At 43.2% G+C, this 17,487-nt stretch overlaps 1 protein-coding gene across 8 annotated transcripts in view; it reads left to right on the top strand.

The window, feature by feature from the left end:
• Positions 1-4,031: 4,031 nt before the first annotated feature.
• The window catches only part of PPP1R12B (protein phosphatase 1 regulatory subunit 12B), a 194,315-nt gene continuing 180,859 nt past the window's right edge, over positions 4,032-17,487 (top strand). For 7 of the 8 annotated variants that reach the window (XM_060300378.1, XM_060299520.1, XM_030844405.2 and 4 more), the window contains exon 1: positions 4,032-4,432. In XM_060300378.1, coding sequence (XP_060156361.1) covers positions 4,142-4,432 — 291 coding nt within the window. In that variant the 5' untranslated portion in view covers positions 4,032-4,141. The remainder of the gene's footprint in view (positions 4,433-17,487) is intronic. The other variant, XM_060301322.1, reaches the window with a different exon arrangement.

Below are 17,487 nucleotides of genomic sequence, written 5' to 3'. Positions count from 1 at the left end.
CCCTCGCCTCCTGCTCCGGCCGCGGGAGGGGCGGCCGATCCTCCTAAACCTGCGGACCGGTACAGTCCGACCGCTGCGGGATTTGTGCGTTCAGCCCGGATCTGCGTTCGGTAGCTGTGGCTCCCGGTGATCGCTGCGTGGGGCGTCCTCTCTGCCCCGCAGACCCGCGCTCTCCAGGACGGTCCGCGGCGCTCCCGGGGCCTCACGTCGGCTGTGGGAGTGAGCCACGAGGGGAGCTGCGAACCAGAAAGGAATCCTGTTACTGTCCAGTTAGCTGTCGGGTTCGCATCTACTGTTAGCATTTACTCATTGTGGGGAAGTGTTTTCTGTCTTAATTCTGGAGTTGGCTGCTTATTTTAGTACTGATATTTTCTATTTTAATTTCTTCAATGTTTTCTCTTATTTTCCACCCCAACTGTAACTGTGTCACAATTACAGTTCTGTCTTCGGAGCTGAAATTGATTACTTTCTCGGGTGGTTTTCGGAGAATCGAGTCTTAAAAATGTCTCTTAGAAAAACCAGGCACTATGTTGAGTCTGGTGGAAAGGAGAGATAGTATGATAAAACAAGCAAAGACCTGTAGTTTTGGAAGCCAAACCGAAAGAATTGGATGAAAGGAAAAAGAAAAACAGAAAGAACTCCATGGGCTAAATGTACAGTCTCTGTTTGTCCACCAGAGGGAGGTATGTTAACTGGTGGGAACAGAGGCCACGCTGAAAGGTTTTCATAAGCTGAACCGGTGTCATTGCTTTAAAGAATGGAGTATTCTAATTTGTAGTTCATGTTTTAAGTGTATGGGAAATTATTATTTAATAAAAGTTTCCTCACTTTATACAACAGAGTATGTGCATCATAGCTGGTGCACTTAGTACATTTAAAAGTTCAAAAATTGTGGTGATGGTTTTGTAATGTGTAAAAATACCAAATCACTATGTTGTGCACCAGGAACTGACATAGTTTATAGGTTAATTATACTTCAACAAACAAACAAATCTTATAGAAAAAGAGAACAGATTTGTGGTTTACCGCAGGCAGGGGAATTGGATGGAGGTGGTCAAAAGATACAAATTCCAGTTATAAGATAAATAAGTACTAGAGATATAATGTCCAATGTGATAAATATAGTTAACACTGCTGTATGTTATATATGACAGTTAAGAGAGTAAATCCTAGGAGTTCACATCACAAAATATAGCTTTTTCTTTTTCTTTTATTTTGTTATCTATATGAGATGATGGCTATTCACCAAGCTTACCGTGGTCATCATCTCATGATGTATGTAAGTCAGATCATCATGCCGCACACCTTAAACTTATACAGTGCTGTACGTCAATTATATCTCAGTAAAACTGGAAGAAAAAAGTATAAAAATTATGTTTTACTTATACACAGGATTATTTGTCAGGATTTTATTCACTTGCATATAAAATATTTTTTTCTTTAGAATATTTAGGAAATCTAAACTCTCATGTTTGTTTAATGGTAGTAAACAATTGTATAAATTTATTGTTTAAGTTTACTCTCAGAGAGCCCTGCTTGGGGGAAGACGTTTCAGAAAAAAAACTTAGATGATTTTAATTTTGAAAAGCTTTTCAAATCATTATACACAGATTGATTTGTTGTTTTATTTTTGGTGGCATAACTTTTTTTTGTCTGAGCTAGTTAAATTAATTAGATTATAATAATTATCACTGAATTCCGTAATCACATAGCTGGAAGATTCATCTCCTTCCAGGTAGGTTTGCACTTAAATTATGTAAGGAACTTAACTACTTATATTTTTCTTTAAAATCTCCAAAGAGGGTATCATTTTCTTACTACCTCAGGAAAAAAGCAAGTAAAATAGATACAGTAAGGAAGTACTACCTGGAACTTCCTAGTATTGAGACTGAATTCTTCCTATTGAGATTTAAGTTCATACCTCTTGGGAAAGTATGGATTTGACTTGGACTTGGCCAATTTTAGCTTATTTTTACAACTGGAACCAGATGTTTCTTCTTTCCTGATTCTGAATGCGAAAAGAATACAGCCAGAAGAAGTATAACATTATCGATCTATGAAAATTTTACCCTAGTTTAAAAATCCTTATTAGAAAACCAGTATGTAAAATATATGGTCCAATTATACATACTTTTTTTGAGCCGATATTGTGTACCAGGATCATAATGTTAAAATGGTGCACGTGGATTGCTGTCAGAGATCTGTTTCCTGAGATTTCAGCAATTTGCTGAAATTTGAAAACTTGCCCTTCTCTTACTTTCTTGTTTCCTTGCCAGACTAGCAGAGTTCAGCTAATAATGGTTTCTTGAAGAGGGTTAGGTTCCTAGCTAAGTATTATTTCCTATCTGGTTTAATGTCAATATTTCTTTTATTCTATAGGGACAGTTCTATTTGAGAGCTTGTGAACAATTTTAATTATCAGCAAGAGGCTGAGTTGGAATACGAAGAGGTTCCATGCTGACAAGTTACAAAGTAAACCTCATACAGAATTTTTAATTCCAATAGATGATGAGGCGTGAGAAGTTCTATGGTGACTCAATTAATGCAAGGAAAATATGGCTATATAAAGTATACAGTATTACATCTTTTTATGCACATTGTTCTTCACAGTTCTCAAAGATGTATGACTTAATTAGTATTTATAAAGAATTCAAGGATACCTAATTAAGGCATATATGGATAGACGTAGTATTATTAGACATAATAATTTACATTTATATGTCCCTTTTTCATTTGATTCTTGGCTTGTCTCAGGGGAAATTGAGGCACATGATAGAACATAGTAAAGTTTCCCTTTACAACGACCTGATCATTTTTGCAACATTTTTTTAAATGAAAAACTTGAACCATACAGGAAAGTTCAAAGAACCTAATAATTGTATATGTTCTCTATCATAATGGAAAACAGTTATGTTTTGTCCAGGGCTGAAGCCCTGGGGAGTTAAAGTTACTGAGTCAACCTGACAGGTTTTAATAACCAAGTTCACTGTGAATATGAAAATGGCCTGCGTGCTGCCTTAGGAATTTAGGACGTGCATGGTATTTTTTTTTAATTGAACTATAGTTGACTTACAATATTGTGTTTGCACCATAGTATTTTTTTGTAGCTTTGGGAAAAAAATCATGGAAGACGGGATATATGTCCCACATATGCCTCCCAAGTAAACTTAAGATCCGTGTAAAGGGTAGAAGAGGAGGAGAGAGACAGAAGGGAAATTAATATTTATTGTGAACCGGTATACGCACAGAGATAGTACTAGATATCCTTGCATGTATTATCTTATCCGCTCCACACGACCACCCTGTTTTTTTTTTTTTTTTTTTAATTTTTTGGCCGCGCCGGGTCTTGTGGGATCTTAGTTCCCGAGCAGGGATTGAACCGGCGCACCCAGCCGTGAAAGCGCCGAGTCCTAACCTCTGGACCTCCAGGGAATTCCCTAAGGTATTATTATTCCCATCTTACAAATCAGGGTCGGAGAAGTCAAGTAACTTGTTGGGAGGAGATCTGAACTTGAATGCGCTTCCCACTACACCTGCGAGCATCAATCCCAGGATCTCTTCAGGGCCACCTGTTAATGCGTTCTAAATTACAACGTTAATAAAGCTCTGCATTTACAACCAGGACACGGTTTTGAGAGTTTCGGGTACTTTCCGTCCAGTTTTCCCCAATAGAAAGTAGGGATAATTACCGACCCCTTTTCCACTTCAAAAGACTGACATGATAGTTAGGGAGCCGAGATTAGCCGTAAGTCAGAACAAGAATAAACTACGACTCCCAACAAGCCCGCGGAGGTACCTCGGGCGGGGGACAGCTCCCGCTTCGGGGCAGAGGTGACCCCGCGCGTCCGCGGCCAAGCAGGGAGCCCCCCCCCCGGGCCGCGCCTCTTTCCCGATGCATCCAGGGACTTGTAGTTCCCTTTGGGCGCGGGTGCGCCCGGGGGAAGGGGGGCGCGCGGATCTCCTACTACAAAGTCCCTTGATGCAACCGGGGCTTCGCCGCGCCTGCGTGCTGAGGCCGCGAGGGAGTGCGGGCGGCGCGGGCAGCGGAGCAGTAAAGATGGCCGCGCGCGGGTCTCCGCCCTCCGCTCCCGGCTGAGACGCTTGGCGGCGGCTGCGGCGGCGGCCCGCAGCAGCGGCGGCGATGGCGGAGATGGAGCACCTGGGCGGGAAGCGGGCCGAGTCGGCGCGGGCACGGCGGGCCGAGCAGCTGCGGCGCTGGCGGGGCTCGCTGACGGAGCAGGAGCCCGCCGACCGGCCGGGCGCGGAGCTGCCGCCGCAGGCTCAGCGCGGGGGCCCGCGGGTCCGCTTCGAGGACGGCGCCGTGTTCCTGGCCGCCTGCTCTAGCGGGGACACCGACGAGGTGAGGCGGCTCCTGGCCCGGGGCGCCGACGTGGACACGGCCAACGTGGACGGCCTGACCGCCCTGCACCAGGTGAGCGCACGGGGCCGGTGGCCGAGCCGCCTTCCGCCCCCCCCCGTGGCAGGGGTCCCCGCCGCCCGGCAGTGTCCGCATCCCGCCGCCCCCAGTCGGCGCGGTGTCCCCCGGTGCGCGCCCGCGCCGCCTGCCCGGTTCCCTCTCGGAAGCCGGCTTTCCGTTCTCCCGGGAGCGAGTCCGGGGTCGGGCCGGGGCTGGCGGGTCTGGGTCCGCGCCGCGTCCTCTGGTTTGCGATGGTTCGAAGGCAGCTTCCGTGTCCCGCGGGCCCAACTCGCGAGCCCCCGACCTCACGCTCTCCCCGCCAGCGTTACCCGCGCCGGCGGAGAACCAACCTGCGGAATCACCTGGTTTGCTTGATGCTCGTGGAATAGTCTTTCTTTCTTTCTTTTCCCCTAAAGCCCCCTGTGGAAATGACACGCCCCGGATCGGGCTGTAATCTGTGAACTGTGGGTAACTTGACAGTTAGTTCTGTGCTTGGTACGAACACCTTCACTTTCCCCCTCTTATGCAACCATGTTCTGTGTGGCTGTCATGACTAACTCCACCCTCCCTCTCCACGTGGAACTCCATCAGTTATTTCGGTGAGCCGAGAGCTGGACACCCACTCTTAATCTCTTGTTTTCCTTCTGCTGTCTGTGCAAAGTGGATGTGTTGGCATGAGAATCCGCTTATAAATAATAAAGTTCGCGTCATACCACTTCCCTGAACATATTAGCCAGTACCTTAAAATTCGTCCTCACCATGTTTGCAGTCCTTTTTTTTTTTTTTTTCAGATAAAAGAACCTTCTTTTCACCCTGTTATATGCATTTCTTCATGCTCTTAACAGTGCCCCACCTAAGGTAGCAACCAACATTTGTGTAGTCCTTTGCTTTTAAAAAATTATTTTATATGTCTTACTGCATGTAATCTCAGCAGTGATCCTTTGAAGTAGGTGTGGCAGGTAGTGTTGTTATAATAACCGTTTTACAGTTGAGGAATCTGAAGCTTAGAAAATGGTTGCTTGTGCGAGATTACAGGGGCGAGAAGTTGCACTTAGGCATGGATTTTTCAGATTTAAGCCCCAGAGCTGTATATCTCACCTAATAAGGAGCTGAATATAAATAAGAGGGACACAAAAGAGTGTAACCGAAAGTGGGGTCCGGCTGCTCGCAAGCCAATAAAGAGGCAAGTTTGGTGGAAAGGAAAGTTTGCTTTACTTTGGATGCCAGCAAGTGGAGGGGGGGTGGGGCAGAGGGTGGACGCCTGCCTAAAGGCCGACTCCCCCCACCGACAATCAGTGGCCAAGAGCTTTTACGGGGGAGTTTCAGGGATGTATAGGCAGAGGGAGGGGGCTACATGCAGAAACAGCACAGTCAGCTCTGACGGTCATCTTGAAATTGGTCGTCGGTGGTCTGATCAGCGTCATCTTGATTGTTTTTAAGTACAGTTAGGCTTCAGTTCCAGGGTCGGTTTGTTCCCATTTCTTGAGGCCGGTTCTCAGAATTGTGGCAGCTTAGGTCATGACTACAGCCTGGTCATCATGTAGTTAACTTCTTCCAACTGGCGGGGGTTTCAGTATCTACAAAGTAAACAGCTCACAGGATATGGCTCAGAATATTATCTGTAGCCCTTGAGGAGGGACTGAAGGTCCTTGACCATGCTTAAGGACTAAACTATTATTATTAGGTCTCCTTTGACTGTTTTCCTTTGTTTCTGCATTTTCTCACTTCTCTGATTAAACTTATTCTTTGACTAAAGTTATTCCACAGACAAAAGGCAGGCTGAGGACATGGGGGGCATAGACCATAGGGTCCTTCTCTGTTTCAAGAGAGCCACGTGCATTATTTTAAATTTCTGAGCCCTTTGAGAGGATGAATTTTTAGTTTTCAGATGTATTTGGGATGATAAGGAGATTGAGGTCTAGATTCTGAAAGAAAACACTTGAAGGGGTCCTAGAGGCTAGAAGAGTAGAAACCTGTTTCTAGTCTCCACGTGTTCTTTATTGAAGCACAGTTTTCTGAGTATAACTCAGTAGCCCTGTTTCTTTTAAGGTGACTCTGTCAGCTGAGCCTGGCCCTTACCACACACATTTTAACAATGCTCTGAGAAAAGCACCTACTTTGAGGTTACTCCTGGTAGGTCTCCTTCCCACACCAGGAAAGCACTTTTCTGACGCCTTTTCCTGAGACTGGTCCCCTTAGTGTCTTTCTTTCTCTCTTAATTACCACCCCAGATTGTGAAGTGCAACTTCTCTCAGTTAATATTCTTTCACATTCCGCAATCTCCTGAAATAGGAGAGGAAGAGATGACAGCTGTGGAGTTTTCTTTGAAACACCTGCCAGTGCACTATGGCATTCCTCCCTATTTACAGGGCTGGTGGTGAGTTGAGTTGACCAGGTATACTCAATACTAGGAAATTCAGCTAAAGATTAAGCTGCTTGAAGATGTGAGATCAAGCAAACCTTATGCTGAGAGACCGTCCCTTTGCTTGAATCAAGACAGGGGCTTATATTGGCTCAGGAATCCTTTTACAAGTCAGTTTCTGCAGAGTTACAGTATGTTTCTCCCATGTCTGAAGAACTCTGAAGATACATACAAGATTATTTTCAAAATGTGAGGCTGGAGCCGCCAGAGGCTGAACAGCCATCGAGTGAATGACTGCTTGTCCCGTGAAGCGGAGAGTGGTACACTTCCACGAATTACTTAGTTAACATACCCCCCTGCTGTACAAGTGTGATGTGAGCTCTCAGGATGACTGCTTCCAATCTCTTTTGTTTTGGCCGCAGCCTCCTGACCAGCTGTGGACTATTACCTGAGCACATTGGAAGAAACTCCCAGAAGATGTTGGGGGGATGAGTTTTCTTCGCCCACAGGGTTACAATAGATGTTTTGCACTTCAGGTTGTGGCGCCTTGATGCTACTTTTGACTTAGAGACCTTCTTTCTTGGCAGCCTTTGCTTCTGCCACGAGGTGCTTGAGTCAAAGATAAGCTCCAGGGGGCCTATTAATAATGCTTGAAATAGACTGGGATAAGAAATGTCTCAAAGATTAGGCCTACTCTGGTGAAAGCCTCGGAAACTGATGCAGTCTAAGCAAACTTGGGCAAATAAATTAAGATTTGGTGTGTATGTAGAGCCGTCAGTGAAAAGGGCGTTAATCTGATTATGTAACCCTTGGAAGCACATGTTTGCTCACAGAGGAATTCCCGTTTTATTTATGTGTGTATATTACAGGGCATGAAATGTGGGCTAATAATTCTGTGTGGGCTGGTGCTTTTAAAATTTTCCTTTTATTTGTTTATTTATTTTGTAAGGTCGATTATTAGCACCTATCTTGTATCCTTAGCATTATGATCTTGGGTACTGTAGGTCCAGGTACAGGCTCTTAGAACTGTATCTACCAAATTATCAGGGTACTGAGAGGCAAGTGCTTGCCTTTGGAAAGGAGGTTTTCTGGGACTTGTTGAAATGATGCCCGCTCTTCCTTCAGAGTGTATTACATTGGCACATATGTTTATGCGGGTGTGGGGAGGGCACCGATGTCAGTACACGTGTATCTTAACACTAGGTCAGGCTGATCAGTCTTCATTTGGAGGGATACCTAGGAGACTAGAATGATACTGTGCTTGACTCAGAATTCAGGTTGGTTTTGTAACAGTCTTAGAGTCAACGTTTGGACCCTCAGGGTCACCCCAGACTGGAATTCAACTCCTAGCAGCCTCTGTCATTCTAGAGCTGCCTCAATCTGACCCTGTATCCTCAGGGAAATGAAAATTATCTATTTCCCTGGAAGAGAGGTGGAGGTAGGGATAGATGAGGGAAGGAAGAAAGACAGAGCAGTTTATATTCAGAGTGAGACAGAAGAACACTAAGATGATTACATGTTCAATTCAATTCCAAATAGTATGTATGTGTGCCGACTTATAAGATAAAACTTGTATGCTTTTTTTAATTGGGGTGTAATTGACATTTAACATTATATTAGTTTCAGGTGCACAGCATTTGCTTCAATATTTGTGTGCACTGTGGAATGATCACGGTAATAAATCTAGTCACCATGCAAAGTTAGTTTTTTTTCCCTTGTGATGAGAAATTTTAAGATACACTTTCTTGGCGACTTTCAAATATGCACTACAATGTTATTGAGTGTAATCACCTTGCAGTACATTACATCCCTGTGATTTATTTATTTATTTAACTTTTTATTTTGTTTTGGAGAATAGTTGATTAACAATGTTGTGATAGTTTCAGGTGTACAGCAGAGTGATTCAGTTATACATATACATGTATCCACTCCTTTTTCAAATTCTTTTCCCATTTAACTTGTCACATAATATTGAGCAGAGTTCCCTGTGCTATTCAGTAAGTCCCTGTGGGTTATCCACTTTAAATATAGCAGTGAGTACATGTCAGTCCCAAGCTCCCTAACTATCCCTTCCCCCACCCTTCCTCCCTGGTGACCATAAGTTCATTCTCTAAGTCTGTGAGTCTGTTTCCGATGACTTGTTTATTTTATAACTAGAATAAAACTAGTATTCTTAATCTTTTCTCTTTTATTCCAAGTTCATTATTTACTTGTCTTATAGTTCCATGTGTGAAGGGACTTATCCTGTATATTGGTGAATTTTGCTTAGTGTTAGGGGCACAAGGTAATCTGGGATTAAGAAAACCTGTTGGCGTCTTTCTTATTGTGGATCTAGAACAGTCATCCTGAGTCATTTTGGTAGTTTACCTCTTCATATTGGTTAATAGGAGGCCTTCAGAACATGTTGGCCACCTGGCCACTTGCCTTATGAGTATTTGTCTCAAGTTGCCGTGCCATAATGGAACTCAAAGCCAGATTTGGAAATTAGGTTTATTTTGATGGTGGTTTTTTTTGCGGGGGGGGGGTTGGGGGAGTACAGATGCAAGTGACTTGTATTTGTTCCCTAGCCAAATTTTTGTTCCCCATTCTTAAAGTCCTGTAGAGTAGCTATATACTATCGTTTGGGCTTTGGAATCTTCTCAGTGAGTATTTTCCAATAGCCAAGCTGTAGTTTGTGTGTAGATGGCGCACAGTTCTGCTAAAGGTAGAGGGCTGGACAGGTATTATTGGTAAATTAAAATTGAGTCCCTGCTTATTTTTATATTTTTAAATTAAAGTGTACTTTATATACAGTAAAATTCACCTTTTACAAATGTAGAGTTCTGACAAGTGCACACAGCTGTGTACCCACCACAGTCATGATACGGAGCACGTTCGTTGCGCCCAGGGTTGCTCTGTGCTCGCGGCCGGCTCCTCCTCCCGCTCCCAGCCCTTGGCAGCCCTTCCTCAGTTTCCTGTTCCTGTAGCCACGATGCCATGTAGACGGATCGTACAGTATGGAGCCTTTTGAATCTGGCTGCTTTCGTTTGCTGTCATGTGTTGAGGTTCATCCATGTTGTTGTGTGTGTCTGTAGCGCATTGGTCTTTATTGCCGAGAGATGTTCCGAAACGTATGGATGGACCACAGTTTGTTTATCCGCTCACCAGTTGAAGGACGTTGAGGTTATTTACAGTTTCTGGTAATAATGAATAAAGCCACCATAAACATTTGCATACACATTTTTGTGTGAACATAATTTTTCATTTCTCTTGGTTATATTCCTAGGAGTGGGGCAACTGCATCACGTGGTAATGAACGTTTAACTTTAAAGGAAGCTGCCAAGCTGTTTCCCAAAGTGGCCCCACCATTTTGCTTCCAAACAGCAGTGTCTGAGTTCTGGTTGCTTCCCGTCCTTACCAGTACTTTGTGTTTTTTTCTTAAGCCATATTAATAGTCATGTAGTGGTGAGTCATTTCCAATGACAGTCATAATACTAGTAGTAGTCGTAGTGGCAGCAGCAGTAGGTGGTAAAAGTACTGATCATAGCTCCCACTATTTATGATGCTATTTACTCTGAGCCAGGGACTGTTCTGTGTTCTTCTGATATGTTAACTCGTGAGTAATACTCAGAAGAACTCACGAGATATGTACTTTATCATTGTCTGGATTTTACAGAGATGGGGAAACTGAGACACTGTCCAGGGTCACACAGGTAATGAATTGCAGAGCTGGAATTTATTTAAGCTCAGATCCCCAGTGGACACCTGGAACCACGTGCAGTGTGGAACCCTGTATGTACGTACCCCGGGTGGGTTGGAGTGCTGACCCTGCGAGAGAAAGCCTGTGTGTGTCTTTACAGCCGGTCCTGCATTGCCAGGGCTCCACATCTGTGGATCCAACCACCTGGGTATCGTCCAGTGCTGTAGTACATGTTTATTGAAAACATCTGCCTATAAGTGGACCTGCACAGTTCAAACCCCTGCTGTTCAAGGGTCCATGGTACTGTTATTTCCTTACTGACGGGTGGGCAGTGTATGCAGACTGGGTGTTCTGGACAGGGTGGGGCGGAGCGGGTGGACGGGAGAGTTCATCAGCTATTCTGAACGGCAGTCAATTTAAAACTTAGGGATTGCTTATTTCTGGAATTTTCCATTTGGTATTTTCTGACAACAGGTGACTGAGGAAAGTGAAACCAGGGCTAAGGAGGGGGAACTACTGTATATGTTTGCTGATAGGCACAGTTTCTGCCGTCAAGGAACTCAGTCTGGTTTGGAGATAGATAAATAAAAAAACAATTCCTTTTAGAGGGGTACATTCTATGATTCACTCCTAAGTGGAGGGACAGAGGAAGGCAGTTCAGGGTGAGAGGCAGGAATGGGTGTGGTGTGTAGGCAGAGGGCGCAGGGGAGTCGCGATGGACGTGTCGGGAGGGGTGGGGATGGGGGGGATGCAATCCTTAGTAGAGAACGGTGGGTTTGAGCAGGAGAGGTAACCCAACCATAGCAGTGTTTTAGGAATAGGAAGCTGTAATTGGATTTCAGAATGGATGGAGGGACAGAGATGAAGGAACCAGCTGAGAGAATAGAGAAGAGAAGAGAAAAGTGTAATACAGTTCTAGCCTGAGTCTGAGAGACTTGTGTTATTCAGACAGGAATAGGATTCAGTCCCGCATTGGACTGAGCTGCTCTGAAGACATCCACATAGAAATATCCTGTCGACATCTGTGTGATTCAAGGCCCGTCATCACCTCCCATCTGGGCTCCGGTTCTCTCACATTTAAAATGAGAGACTTGGATATTAGCATAAAGGTGAGAGTTGAAGCGATGAGTGTGAAGAGGATGGGGTAAAAATATGAAAGAGGAGAGCAAAAAGCACAATGCGGTGGCAGCAGAGGAGGCAGAAGTTCCGGTTAGAGCTGTAGGGTAGGTGGTAGGTGGAGTGATGCCCCTCAGGACCTAATCCTCAGGACCTGTGGCTCTTACCTTACCTGGTAACAGGGCCTTTGCAAATGTGACTAAATTTAGGATCTCGCGCTGGGAAGATTTGCCTGGATTATCCAGATGAGCCCAATGTCATCTGAAGGGTCTTTGTGAAAGGAGGCAGAACGGTCAGTAGTAGGAGATGTGATGGCAGAAATGAGGCTGGAGCCGTTGAGGAAAGGGCCAAGAGACAAGGCGGGCGGGCAGCCTCGCGCAGCTGAAAAGGGCGCGGGGACAGAGTCCTCCCTCAGAGCCTCCAGAAGGAGCTGGCCCCGCCGGTGAGACTGACTTTAGACTTCTGACCTCCAGATCTGTGAGACGGTGAATACATGTACTTTTAAGGCACTGAGTTTATGATCATTTGTTGCAGCAGCAAGAGGAAACTAATGCAAAGGAGAACCGAGAAAGCACAGTGATACGGAGGAGTTTCAGGAATGAATGGTCAATAATGTAAAAGGAAATGGAGGAAGAGGCCTGAAAAAAACTTAGATTTGGTCATTTATAATTTTTGAAAGAGCAGTTTCAGTGGGAAGGTGTTTTGAGGACTATTCATGGAGATTATATGACATTTTTACTATTAGGGATAACTTGTTAGTCTTTCTGTTGACTTTTGGAAGGGGAAAAAAAAAGATCTACCATCAGTGTGATTACAGCTGTAAATTAGGGCCCAAAGTATATGAGAAGACTCCTAAAAGGCTGGTTTCCGGTTAGTTCAAGAGGTTTCATAATTTATGAGTTACTAATATTTTAGGATATTAAACCTGGCACTAGAGGCAGGAAGGTTGCATTCCTGTTATTGAAGGGCTGACTAGCTAGTTTAGGTTATTTTATTTCCCAGTTCTGCTTTGGCCCATTTCCCACTCATTAGCACTGTCACTGGAAGGCAGCCTTAGTGGAGCCGTGACAGGGAGGTTAGTGCCAGCAAACTGTTTCACCTGCTGTTTATTCTTTCACATTCATTTACTGAATGAATAGATGTGCCGGACTCTGTGCTTCTTGTTACATAGCAATTGATACATCTTAGAATCTAAATAGAATTTGGGGAATGCTCTCCAGAATACCTGGTTACTATTATCATTTATAATAGGAAATTGGCAATGTAGTGATTTCCTTTCTTCCTTCCTTTCTCTTTCTTTCTTTCTTTCTCTCTCTTTCTTTCTTTCATTTTTGGCTGCATTGGGTCTTCGTTGCTGCACACGGGCTTTCTCTAGTTGGGGTGAGCGAGGGGTACTCTTCCTTGCGGTGTGCGGGCTTCTCATTGCCGTGGCTTCTCTTGTTGCAGAGCATGGGCTCTAGGCGCGGGCTTCAGTAGTTGTGGCACATGGGCTCAGTAGTTGTGGCACACGGGGCTTAGTTGCTCGGCTGCATGTGGGATCTTCCTGGACCAGGGCTCGAACCTTGTGTCCCCTGCATTGGCAGGTGGATTCCCAACCACTGCACCACCAGGGAAGTCCCATGTAGTGATTTTCTATTTTAGCATTCTGGCTTTTGGAGGTTGGAGGGGAGTATTACATTCATCAGCATTTGCAACTGTTTTCATCTGTACTTGAGGATGAAAATGATCCTGTTTTCCTAAAGATGGTGGAAGAGGGAAGTTTGAGATCTTTAATTAATCTTTAGTGGTTCAATAAATCCAGATAAACGATCTCGACCCAGAGTTTTGTATAAGGCAAAGAATTGAAAACACATTTGGGTTACTAAACAAAGCTCGCTCAAATTGTTGACTCTTTTTGGCTTTGAATTTATTTCTTTTTCTGCTTTTGAAGTATAATTTAAAAATGTTTCTTAGATTTTAGATTGTAACCAGTTTGAGTAAATTTGGGGGGCTTGAAGTTTTATCAGGCACGCAGAGTGTGTATTTGTTTCGTAAGTCAAGTTAATTGGAAAACTGAAGCCTTAGTTTTCAATATTGAAAATTGATCTGTATGTAGTTTCTGATGCAGTGTTGTACTACATTGTACTTATGGAATGGGTTTATGTAAGAATTTAGAAAAGATTTAGTTCTTAGTATACTTAAACATCATAATACTGTGGCAATCTGTTGGAATCATGTTCTAATGCAATTTTCGGAAAATATTTTACAGTGCCACGCTCTGAATATCCATGATATATCTGGAAAAACCTGGCTTTTACATATGAATTTTTGGTCTAGTGACCTACTTTCTTTTCGTTTTTAAACTTTTAAATTATGGAATATTTCAAAATACAAAAATAGAATAGTATAATGAATTCTCAAAAGTTGTCAACTCATTCCCAGTCTTGTTTCATTTTTAGATCCTTCGCTCCCCATCCCCAATATACTGGATTATTTTACAGCCAATCCTAATTATCACATAATTTTATTTGTAAATATGTATTTGTAAGAGATAGGAATTTAAATAAAAACAATTACAATTTCATTAACACACCTGGTATTCAGTAGTGTTTAAATTTCCCTGGTGGTTCATGAATTTTTTTTTTTTTTTTTTTTTTTTACTGTTGGTTTATTCAAATAAGGTCTGCATTGGTTCATAGGTACCTTAAGACTCTCTTAATCTATAGTTTCCTCCTCGTTTTTTTTCCTCTGCATTTTATTTGTTGAAAAACTGAATTATTTGTACTGTAGAGTTTCCCACAATCTTGATTCTGCTGACTGCATGCTTATAATGTTAACATGTTCCTTTGTCTCCTGTATTTTCTATAAACTGATGATAAGATCCAGAGATTTGATCTGATTCAGATTTGAATTTTTTGGCAAGAGTACATCATAGGTGGTGGTATATACTTCTGTCAGGAGGTACCTAATATCAAGTTACCTCTTTGTGGTTTAGTGGCCATTGGTGGCCTAAACAGAATTTTGAAGTTTCAAGCCAGCCTTGACTAGACCTGAATTCTATTAATCAATACATTCTTCTAATCATCATCACATCTCCCTGTGTTGACCTTCTACTCGGGATGCCAAATATCGGTTCAAAGCGTGTAAATTGTGAACCTTGTGAATAAAGTGGCTCATACAGGTCAGTGTAGTGTATTGACTGTTGCACGGCTTGACGTGGGGCTCGGCAAATATAGATCAGTGCCTTCGTGTGTAAAGATTTGTCAGTGACGATGACCGTGGGGTAAACTTTATCGCCTTTTCAAATCTGTTTCATTAACTCTTAGCTGAAGTTCCCCCTATTTTGATATACTGTTCAAAGTTCTGGTTCAGTACTGTGGTTTCTTGCCCCCCAATGTCACCACCAGCCCTTGAGCTTTATCATAAAAGAAAACTTCGAAGGAAAGGATCCAAAGAAAACTAAAAAGTAGAGTAAATTGGCTGTACGGGGAGAAGAGAGACTTCCTTCCCAGGGCCCTGCCTTATAAGGGGGGAGGCGGGAAGAGAGGAGTGTCCATTCTGGGTGTATCGGTCAGCTGTGGGCAGATGATGCGCTCATCTTTGAAAATGGAAGTGACATTTGGAACATTCAAATGGAGACTGGGTTGGTCGGCAAGGAGAGGTCTGCCCTTCTAGTTGAATGGGAATTTCACAGCAGGGTGTATTGTTTTACAGACTGTGTTTTATTTATATGGGGCATTTCATGGGAAGCAGGTTTACTCTCTTTCTGCTTCTCTGCAGCATTTTTCCAGGTGTCTTTTTTTAGTTAGTTATTTTTATTCTTTCATTCATTCATTTTAAAAGTCGGCTGGCCTAGCTATGAGATGTGGCTCTAAAGTGCCAAACACATTATGTTTGGGTCCTTTGGATGCAGCTTCACAGTTTTGTGATCATGCCTCTCGTATTGAGGCATGTTTAGATTGTCCCCTCTTGACGGTAAATAGCATGGAAAATGAGGTCAGAAGAATGACTCATCTCACTGTAAATCACCAGGGGTGATGGAAATGGTTCTGAAGGGTCACCAAGCTGCTTTTCATCTGCTGAGAGCCTTCTTCCCTGCTGGAGAGCTGGAAGAGAGCTCCCGCAGATGGGCCAGATGAAAAGGCCCATCCATTCGCGTCTCCCGACTGCCGCGCTGGGCACAGGACTGGCGTCAGGAGAGTCTTCCTGCTGGGACTCTCAGTGCTCAGTGGGTATTTGTGGCAGGCATGGACTCATGGTCATGGTTGGCACCAGTTGTCAGGTGCAAGGAGACGCTGTGTGCCTTGCTTAAGCTCTTTCTTTGCTAACGCCCGTCCCCGACAGGATCACCAAGGCTCAAGGGTTTTGAATGGGAAATAACTTTGAAGCATAAGTCAGTATCTACATTATTGTTACGAAGGCTATTACTGTATCTTCTTTTTCTTTTTTTTTTTAAATATCAAAAGAAGAGAAATTTCCCGTTCTGTCTCCATAACGCACTTCTGTGGTTTGGATCTTTAAAAATTTAAATGATCCTTTATTAAGTTTTTTTGGGTTTTTTTTTGGCCAAGTATTTATTGAGTACTTCTTAGATGCCAGATCCTATAGTAGATGCTGGGATACAAAGATGGCATAGTCCCTGCCCTCAGGGATTGGGAAACTCACAGGTTTAAACACAGAGTCTAGTCCATATTGCTCCTGTTAAGCGTTGACTCCATTTCCTATTACCCTGTTCATAGGAAAAGTGCAGAGAGAGTGTTGATCATTATCTACAATTTGCCTTTGTATATTTTTAGATAATCAGCCTTCTCTGATCCAGTCTTCTTTATTCTGATCTAATACCCATCCCTTTATTTAAGATCAGTTTCCGAATCATTAATCATTTTGCTGTCTCTTCTGTGGATTTCCTAGCTCTGCAGCTCCCTTTGGCCTCACTGGCTCAAGGGTAAGAGTCAGTAATGGCTTCAGCTCTGGGGGCTACCACTAGGGGAAAAGACTTGTTAGAGGGGCACTTTAATGCAGAGTTGCAGGACTGGCCATATATATTGTTTTGTTATAGGATTATCAAGTTTCAGGACACCATAGCAGAAAGAACCTTAGAGGACAACATCTTATCCACCTTTGTCATTTTTACAAATGAGCAATCTGAGGCCTGGAAAGCAGCTGAAAGAGTACCGTAAGCACGGAACAGAAATAAAATATGATGAAATGTTTTATTTATAAAACAAGTCAGATTTCTGCTTGATATTCTTCTCTGTCTCTGAAAATGTGGTTGTTTGCAAGATAACTTCAAGAAAAAGCAGAATGTTCTCTAACTCCTTTTGAACTTTTGAAGAAGGATGATACCATATGGTTGTTTTTCTCTTTAAAAAACTTCAATATAATAGAAACATCATGGGATAATTATTCACATTCCAAGACAATGAATCTAAGAGTTCTTTTAAGTATTGGTTTCCCATTTGACTTATTCATCTGTATATTTACTGCTAAGCAACATAACATTAAAATGAAATTATATAAAAGAAAAAACAATTCATTAGTACACCATTAGTACACAAAATGATTAAGATTATGAGCTTTGGAATCGGATATACCTGGGTTGTAATCCTGGTTTTGCTACTTACCTAAGCTTTGTGTTAAGCTATCTGAACTCAGTGCCTGATTCTTAGGAGGCACTTGGTGAAGTTCCATCAGTCCTAAGACGAAGACCACGGTATTTAACGAGGCCTTACTGTGACCCACCGGGCACTGTGTGAGCTCATCCCCTGTTATCCCTCGGAACTTGTCTCCCCCTTGTTCTGTCACACTGGCTGCCACTGCAGCCACCCTGGCCTCCCTGTTTCTCGGGAACCCCAGTTGCTGCTCTCCCTAAAAGGCCTTGCATCTCTTGTTCCTTCTGCCTGGAATCCTCTTACGTCAGATATCCCCATGGCT

This window comes from Globicephala melas, chromosome 1 (genome assembly GCF_963455315.2).
Source record: "Globicephala melas chromosome 1, mGloMel1.2, whole genome shotgun sequence".
Taxonomy (NCBI): Eukaryota; Metazoa; Chordata; class Mammalia; order Artiodactyla; family Delphinidae; genus Globicephala; species Globicephala melas.
This window is presented reverse-complemented; position numbering and strand designations above follow the sequence as displayed.